Source organism: Papaver somniferum, chromosome 2, assembly GCF_003573695.1.
Source record: "Papaver somniferum cultivar HN1 chromosome 2, ASM357369v1, whole genome shotgun sequence".
Lineage (NCBI taxonomy): Eukaryota > Viridiplantae > Streptophyta > Magnoliopsida > Ranunculales > Papaveraceae > Papaver > Papaver somniferum.
In genome coordinates this window covers 78,297,979-78,307,362 of record NC_039359.1, presented here as the reverse complement: position 1 = coordinate 78,307,362, position 9,384 = coordinate 78,297,979, and the positions used below count along the sequence as shown (strand labels likewise).

Genomic DNA, 9,384 nt, shown 5'->3' with positions numbered 1-9,384 from the left:
GAGATTCAATTCTATTCAACGCCTCCCCATGAGAAAAAGACCGGTTTTCGCGGATTCCAAAGTTTATCCCCAAAGAGTTGGAGGCACGTCTGTGACTGGAAGATCTCATTATGCGCTACAAAACCAGAGAAAGGATAGAGGATAGACACGGCTTCAGGACAAAATTTGCGAATGAAGGATTAAAGATCATCCCCTATATCCAGCAAAGCGATGAGGTCCCGAAAAGGAAAGCCTCCTACTAGCCGCGGATTGAGGCGTGACATCAGATTCTAATAAAACCGTTTTCTACCAGCGAACATGAGGAAATGCCTGGACGTGAGGTGAATTAGGGTTTGGTGAAAAAACGTGGATGTACATGTTTAAGACACGCTTTCCCACGTTGTTACTTCTCTGCCGCCAGCACCGAGACTTGAAAAAACAAAACCGACAAGGTGACATGAAGAGAAGGAATAACGCTCCCTTTATACGGGCATAACACTTGCGGGATTTTGTGTAAGGAAATGACTTCCTATGTGAGTCAAATAGGGAAAGGAGGCAACCATGTCTGCAAAGACAAGCCACCACCGTGCCAAGACGTTTGCGCCATGCTTTCCTTGCCAGAACCGCGCCATCCCTTGGCCCCACCATGTCAAGCCGTCCGCGCACGCCTTGCACCACCGTCCGCGTCATGCTTTCCACGCCAAGCCATCAACCAAGACCATTCCCACACTTGCGCCATACCGAGCCCAAGCCAACGCAATGCCTGAGACCCCCTTCCAAACCGCACCAACACCAATAACTCGCCAAACCAGCGTCTCGATGTTTCCCAACCCATCCAAGGTGATGCATGACCAGACTAAGACGACGATCTTCATCTCACCACTTCACGGTCTACACCATAAATAGAATCTATGCAAGGCCACCAAACACGAGGATCTTGAACTCTCCTTACCTATCGAAAAACGTTAATCGGACCTTCCTGACCATCTTTTCACGACCTGTCATTTCGATTTTTTTCCTCGCCTATCACCATCTTATGCTTACCTCGCAACAATGCTCCTGTTCCGAGCTAAGCAGGGGACTTAATGTTGATAATGGTTTTTAGGGTCAAAATCGTAAAATTGTACATCTGACATGACATCACTATGACCATTAGCACATTTATTGAATCAATCAGCATGCCTACGTAAGAATTACCGGGGTACCCATTTTTTTTTACATGGGTCATGTTCCACGGCAGAACCCTTAACACTGACTGACATCATACATGCCAAACCCTAACTCTCATGCTACCGCGCCAAGGCATGCCAACCATGCCAGACGCACCACCACGCCAATGGCATGCCATGCCAGCCGCACCTCCGCGCCAACCATGCCATCCGCACCACATGTGCCAATGGCATGCCAACCACCATGCCGGCCTTCCCTATGCGTCTACCAAAAAGAAGGCGTGCGATTATCAACGGCCACCCTTCCATCTTAGATGCAAATCTTAGCCATCCAAGGTCGCCAAAAAACGCATGGTAACCTTTGGCCCAAAATCCTAGTTTTGGCCACGCCAAACCGCGCCAAGGAATGCCATGCCACATGTGCCAATGGCATGCCAACCACCTTGCAGCGCCATACCATGCCGGCCTTCCCTATGCGGATACCAAAACGAAGGCGTGCGATGATCAACGGCCACCCTTCCATCTTAGGTGCAAATCTTAGCCGTCCAAGGTCGCCAAACAACGCATGGTAACCTTTGGCCCAAAACCCTAGTTTTGGCCACGCCAAACCGCGCCAAGGCATGCCATGCCACATGTGCCAATGGCATGCCAACCACCTTGCCGCGCCATACCATGTCGGCCTTCCCTATGCGGCTACCAAAACGAAGGAGTGCGATGATCAACGGCCACCCTTCCATCTTAGATGCAAATCTTAGCCGTCCAAGTGATAGGAACATTTTTATCTCTTATATAATCTCAATTGTATATATTATTAATGCTCGATTTTATATTTATTATGGCTTTTTATGTCCCTGTAGGTATTTTGGAGAAATAAGCTTTTGCGGCGAAATTGGCTCGAAAAGCGGTTTTTGTGCTCGTGGGAGAAAATTACTATAAGGAATCTCATTTTGGATAAGGGGTAACCTAATTACTAAGGGGTGACCTATTTCTAGGAAGCTGCTAAAGGGAGAACATAATAGGATAGGGGGACACCCACCTTCTTCATGTTTCAAATTAGAAATATTGGCGGGAAAAGAGACTTCACGTCTGCAGATTTTGGACGTGAAGCTTTGGGCAGTTTTAAAGAGATTCAACACCGGAAATTGATTGGCTGGACTTCTCATTGCTATACAAGTTTACTAGAAGCAATTGGATCGATCGAATTGGGATGGAATGGCCGGAAAAAGGAAACAGAGGTGAATAAGGAAATACGTCTATGTGGATTTGTTTTAGGAAATTCATAGAGAATAAAGACCTAAAATTCGTTCCAAAGGTACATATTCTATCTAAGGAAGAGTTTTTTATAAGTGGGAGAGCTCAGAAACGCGTAAAACAATTTCTGGAAGGAATTATAACAGTTTTCCCCATAAAACTGATACCACTATCTTGCATCAGAATCTATAATAGTTTTATATAATTTCTCTCGAAATTGACTCGAAACATTCCTGAATAAAATCAATGATACATATCACTATTCCAGGCTATTTCCGAATGATTAACTTGAATCATGATTTTGATTCCCAACAATAAATTGTCCTAACCGAAATTCATCAAGTATGAACAAATGTTCATCAAGCTTAGTCATTATATTTCGAGAAATTCGTTGACTAGATAATCAGTTCTCGACTCGAAATTCTTGTCTATGCATAATAGTATAATTAGTTATGCTACATCGTCTCAAATGATAGAAAAGTTAATATAACTAGAGATATAGGTGGTTGAGTCTTTACTTACCTTTTGTTAATGAAGATATCCAAAAGCTTCGATTGATCTTTGTCTTCAAACGGTAGAATGCAATGATGACTTCTATGATCCACTATTTCTCAACCACATTTCTATCCTAGTCCGAGACTTAACTAATTGTAGACTAAAAATCAATATATAGTTTTGATAACAAGGTTGAGATAGCAACACTTGTGAGTTCGACCGAGCAATGCTCTAACTGTAAATATAATAACTCAAACTCAGACAAGTAATATTTAGACTTATGATTTATATTTACAACAAAAAGAAAAAATTACGCATTTATTTTAAAAAGAAATAAAATAAAATTGGTAGCATGAGTTTATGGTAGCCCGACCTCAGTTAATTTGATAAGTGACAAGAGGTTACATCATGTTTGTCAGGCTGATTCGTAATTTGAATTTGATTTGGTCTTAATCAAGTATTAGAAAGTTCAACTCGAGGTTTAGTATAGAGGTGTTTGAGTAGGATTCAAAAAAATATTTAACCCTATCATTAAACAGGTTTTGAGATAAATATAATAATTCCAATTCAGACAAGTAATATTTTGACTTCTAATTTATCTTTACAACAAAAATAAAAGATTACGTATTTATTTTTAAAATAAAAAAGAAAAATTAGTAGCATGAGGTTGTGGCAGCTAGATCTCAGTTAATTTGATAACTGACAAGAGGCTATATCATGTTTGTCGGGATGATTCGGGATTTGAATTTGATTCAGTGTTAATCAAGTATTAGAAAGTTCGACTCGAGGTTTAGTATAGTGGTACTTGAGTAGGATTCAAAAAAATTCTTTAACCCTACCATTTATCAGGTTTTGAGGTAAATATAATAATTCGGACTCAGACAAGTAATATTTAGAGAGAAAAAAATCATAAGATTATTTGTCTCATAAATAATGCTCATTCACAAAATCATTTCTATATAAAGCAAAATCTTAGAAAAAAAACAAATAATCTGACGTTGCAATTGGATTTAGTAATATGTCATATTACTAGTTAGATCCAAACCCTAGTTAATAAGCCACTGATTTATTCGCGAACTTACGCGAATCAATGGTCTACATGTTAGATCCAAATCCTAGTTAGTAGATTTCCAAATCATTCTTGAACTCACACGAATCGAAACTCCTAACCATGTACATTCTGGAAAATTCGCATACGGTTTGAATTTCCAAATAATTCGGCTGCTCGACTGCCTAATTTGGATGGCTGACCAAAAAAAAGTTGGAGAGATGTGAACTCCATACCTTAAAGTCTATTACTTCATATATACCCACTATGGCAATCACTTTTGTGTATGTACTATTTATGTAAAAGTAAACCGTGTATATTTCTAGGCTAAAATGTTATTTTCTATCATAAAATATAATTCATATGCATACACAAAATTTAATCATATCATTTTTCTACCATAAAGTATACATACAATATTTTTGGACACCTTTATGGTTATAGATTTATAAATTTATCAATTTTATACATTAATTTTATGTAGATTGTTGATTTTATATATGTATTTGGATGTGACGACTCTTACAAGTATAAAGATTTACTACTTTTGATTATATCTATGTGTCGAATTTTTGGTACCGAATTCACATTAATAAATTGAATTATACACATACGTATGCGGTTTCGAAATACTACATAATACAGTATTGATCTGTTGGCTGATTTTTATCGGAACCCATATTATCCGAATCCATATACACCCTTACGTTGGCCGTCCCGAACTACTCTCCATCTGAATCACCAACTTATCCAAACAGCCAAGGAGTAACAAGTCTTATGGTGGAATCCATGTTATTCCAAGTGTGGATAGATTGTGGAATGTCAAGTTTAGTGGCTTCCAAGTTGTTGTTTTCCATAGAAAAATCAAGCAGTGTTCCATGATTTCGTGGGATGCCCTGTGAAATCTATGGAAACGCTAATCAGACTAGCGTAAAAGGATATTCAAAATAGCGCACAAGATGACGAAAATCGCCAATTAAAATAGCGCTCATCGCTAATTTTAATAGCGTAAAGCGCTATTTTGAATATCATTTTTTTTTGCTGATCCTTAGATTAAAACAAGCCATTGAAAATCTAATGGTTGAGAAAAAAACGCTAATATTAATAACGTAAAGCGATATTCTGAATCGCGTAAAGCGTTATTCTTATCAGCATTTTTCTGAAACTATTCTTATTAGCGTAAAGCGTTATTTTGATTACCGTTTCTACGATTTCATCACTACACTTAATCCTCCATGAACTATTTCAGACGCTGAGCTGGTGTGAAAAATGGAATTCTCAGGCATAAGACTTGCTCTAAGACAATCTGGCAAACGAAGTTTCCAAGTACATTTCCAAGCATTCCAAATAAGGGTACACGGAGAAAATTTCTCCGTACATTTCATTTATTAATTTTATTGTTCCGTCAACATTTGAGTGCGCCATGGTTGTTGACTGTCCACCATCAGTCATCACCTTCACTTCCTCTCTTTCTATACCAGGAGAAGAAGAAAGAAGGCGAAGAAGAAGAGAAAAATCAAAATGGGAACCCTAAATCCAAATCCCCAATCAAACCAATTACCCCCAGGTTACAATCTCCTTCCTCTTCTCCAATCAAAAACAATCGGATTCTACCGAATCACAGTTCTTATACTAACATTTTGTTCATACGCTTCATTCCATGCTTCTCGTAAACCCCCAAGTATTGTCAAAAGTGTTCTTACAAACCCTTTAAATTCCACATCAAATTCTGCTGATTCTGATTCTAGTAATGGTTGGGCACCGTTTAATGAAGGAGGAGAACGTGGAACACACAGGTTAGGTGAATTAGATCTTGCATTTCTTTCAACTTATTCAATTGGTATGTATTTTGCTGGACATATTGGTGATCGAATTGATCTTCGTTATTTTCTTACATTTGGTATGATTTTTAGTGGGTTTTCAACTATTTTCTTTGGGTTAGGGTATTGGTGGAACATACATAGTTTAGGTTTTTTCTTAATTGTTCAGATTGTTAGTGGTTTGTTTCAATCAATTGGATGGCCTTGTGTTGTTTCTGTTGTTGGTAATTGGTTTGGGAAATCTAAAAGAGGATTAATTATGGGTATATGGAATTCGCAGATGCCGATTGGGAATATATTAGGTTCTGTTTTAGCTTCGTCGGTGTTGGAATTTGGATGGGGTTGGTCTTTTGTTGTTCCTGGGGTGTTTATTATATTGGTTGGGGGTTTGGTTTTCTTGTTTTTAGTGGTTAGTCCTGAAGTTGCTGGATTTGAATCACTTGGTGATGGAATGGAAATTGAATTGAATAAGTATGAACAAATTCAAAATGATAGAACAAGTACTAGTAGTAGCATTGTTTTGCAAGAAGAGAATTCGGAGAAAGAAAAAGAAGTTCAATGTATTGAAGCAAATGTAGAATTACATAAAGTTGATGAAGAAAATGAGGCTGGTCTTCTTCATACTGAATCTCAGTATTCAGATTCAGATGGGGTTGTGGGTGCGGTTGGATTTTTTGAGGCTTGGAGATTACCTGGTGTAGCACCTTACTCCTTTTGCCTCTTCTTCTCTAAGCTAGTGGCTTACACTTTCCTCTACTGGTTGCCTTTTTATATAAGCCATACATGTAGGTGTATTCTTGATTAAGTTTTGCTTTGTCTTCTTGGTTCTGATTCTTCCGGTTTTTGTCCAAGTTCTCTTGGGTGTGTTTAATAAGAACAAAAAAGCCCCAAGACTTTAACTCATTGTTTTTACCTCTATTTCTGAAGCTGTTGCTGGTGTCCATTTATCACATAAAATGGCTGGGATACTTTCTACCATCTTCGACTTAGGGGGAGTTGTAGGAGGAATCTCTGCAGGCTACATTTCGGACAAAATCGAGGCTCGTGCAGTAACTTCTGTTTTGTTCTTGCTATTTTCTATACCAGCCCTGATTCTGTATCGAATTTATGGGAGCACCTCAATGGCCACAAACATATGTTTAATGTTTCTTTCGGGATTGTTTGTGAATGGTCCGTACTCTCTTATAACAACTGCTGTCGCAGCTGATTTGGGTACACAGAGCAGCTCGAATGGCAAAGGGAATTCCCGAGCTTTAGCAACTGTGACTGCAATTATAGATGGTACTGGTTCTATCGGGGCAGCTCTGGGACCACTATTAACTGGATATATATCAACTAGGGGATGGAATTCTGTCTTTGTGATGCTCATCCTATCAATTCTTTCTGCGGGTCTTTTCTTGTTTCGATTAGCCAAAGCTGAGGTGATCAGCAAGATGAATGAGAGAAAATGGCTTTGGAACAGAATTTCAACTACTCAGTGATAGAAACATATGATTCTCAGCTGTATCTCATGTATGTTTATTCTTATTCTTACAGCCTTTTTATATCTGAGCTTTCAGAAAATATTCTGATTATTTCACATATTTAGATCTGTGTTGGTACCTCCCCATTTAGATCTGTTTTGGTACCTCCCCACTTCATCCATGTACCCATGTTAATCTCACAATAGGATTCTATGTAGTTTAAGTAGTTTGCATATTTCGTAAGTTAAGTTAATACCTTTCTACTCCATGAAAGTAAATATTGATTCTGATATATCTTATTGGCTCACTGCAGGAACTAGGAGGCCTGGCCCTGAAGGTGCAAGCGCACAGGGTCCGTCGGCAAAAAGCTAATGGGTATCTGTAGTTCATACATTTTTTCTTCTGCTTGGGTTATAGCTTATTAGAAATTCTTACACACATACCAAAAACAAGGTTTTATACTAAAAGTCTAAAACTATAAAACCATGTCAATCATATCATTTATATGACCCTAAATTACTTTCTTCTTTCCCTTAGTCGATTATTGCGACAATGGGAACCTCTGAAGAGTCGAAACCCTAAAGCATTACTTATTCTTTTGGGGATCACTACACTTACAAAGGTCGGTTTGTAGATTTGATAATTTCACCACTTTTACTGCCTATACTGATGCAAATTCATTGATTTTTCCTATGATTTTCTTTTTAGTCTTGTAACAGCATTGCTAGTTTAGGTCTAAATAACAAGACTAACATTTTTTTGATTCGTCTATCACAAATTTGTAGGGTTAATGGGATTAAGGATGAAGGATTTGTTATTTTTCTTTTATTTTGAAATTCAGATTATCTGTCAATGGCTAATTTTATGTACTTGTTGTTCTTGAGTCAACAAATTAACCTATGAATTGTATTAATAATATTGGAGTACATGTTTTCAGTAAATTAAGATCAACTTGTGACTTACTATTTTTATTCGAGAGAAAATTTGGAATTCATTTTGGGTTGTGTGCCAATTGCGGCTCCCCTTCGAAACCCAAGCATTTTTTATTGCTTTAGATAGGACTTTGGGGAATGACCATTACACAAAAGAAGGAAAAAGAGCAACTACAAAAGAAATCACAACGAGGAGCTATAGATAGATCTGTTGTTAGACTACAGGATGTTGTGAGAAGTGTAAAGGATGTTTCTGAGCCGATATTGAACATGAGGTTGTTTCTAACGTACTCGATAATGAAAATGATGATACTCCAGACTTGGGCGAATGTCTCGAAGTTTTGCATCATGAAAATCATCATCAATTGCATCATGAACATCAGCATCAATTGACGACCCTTTAAGTAAATGCCAAACATTCAAAATCCAAGAGTTGGGATAAGAGCAAGCGCTAATGCACTATGGTGTGAGCAAAGTAAGTCGTCTTTAAAGATAAACACGATGAAGAACATTGTCCAAAATTTTTATTTTTAAAGTCTATATTTTAAATTATTATTGTCTAGTTTTATGTCTTGTAAAATGACTATTAATGATTAATTCGAAGTTTACATCAATTCGAAAATTTGTTAGAAATTAAGTTTAGTTCAGTCTTACATATAACTAATAAATAAGAAAAATATTAAAACTGGTAAAAACTTCTAATAAATGTGAAAATTTGGATAATTAACTTCTAAAGTTGACAATTAGGAAATTGAAACATAAACATTGGATTATATTTGGGTTACACTCTTAAAATCTCAAAACAACTTCCGTATTGGAAGTCTTTTCCGTTGATGTGACGCCACTCTACCCGACACCTTTGTTCAATGACCATCATGGTTTCACCACCCCTCGTATTTCGATCCGCTTGCATTACTAAAGCAACATACTTAAAATTTCCTTGTTGATTACATTGAAGCGGTGACTCAACACGCTCACATCTCGATTGTTGAAGTTCATTGTTTCTTCTTCAAATTTCATAAATATGTTTCCCAAAATGTCATGGGGAGTGCAGAACCAACGATAAGACGATCATGACAAAAAAAACATAATTCATGTAAATACTTTCATCTTCTGCAGTAGTAAATTTTGGACTTCGCCTTCTTATTTGGTTTTGCACATTGACTGTTTGATTTTCGGCAGCATGTTGGTTTCCTATGAACTCAACCATGTTCATATTTTCAGACA

At 37.5% G+C, this 9,384-nt stretch overlaps 1 protein-coding gene across 3 annotated transcripts; it reads left to right on the top strand.

Annotated features, from left to right (window-relative positions):
• The first annotated feature begins 5,347 nt into the window (after positions 1-5,347).
• Positions 5,348-8,190, top strand: LOC113348126 (putative glycerol-3-phosphate transporter 5). Of its 3 annotated transcripts, none has more exons than XR_003359503.1 (4): positions 5,348-6,547; positions 6,690-7,274; positions 7,539-7,847; positions 8,011-8,176. XR_003359503.1 is itself a non-coding variant. In XM_026591831.1 (4 exons), exons 1-3 carry the CDS (start codon positions 5,464-5,466, stop codon positions 7,241-7,243), a joined length of 1,476 nt encoding a protein of 491 aa, XP_026447616.1. In that variant the 5' UTR covers positions 5,348-5,463; the 3' UTR covers positions 7,244-7,274; positions 7,539-8,190. The 3 variants fall into 3 exon arrangements, 2 of the variants coding, with proteins under 2 accessions (XP_026447616.1, XP_026447615.1); XM_026591831.1 differs by having other exon boundaries at positions 6,690-6,820; positions 6,983-7,274; positions 7,539-8,190; XM_026591830.1 differs by having other exon boundaries at positions 7,539-8,190.
• Positions 8,191-9,384: the final 1,194 nt, after the last annotated feature.

Bases quoted from the DNA above. Each gene is read 5' to 3' on its own strand.
- LOC113348126 (XM_026591830.1), top strand. From the start codon at position 5,464: ATGGGAACCCTAAATCCAAATCCCCAATCAAACCAATTACCCCCAGGT. The intron at 6,548-6,689 runs GTAGGTGTATTC...CTATTTCTGAAG, and splicing joins TTTTTATATAAGCCATACAT to CTGTTGCTGGTGTCCATTTA.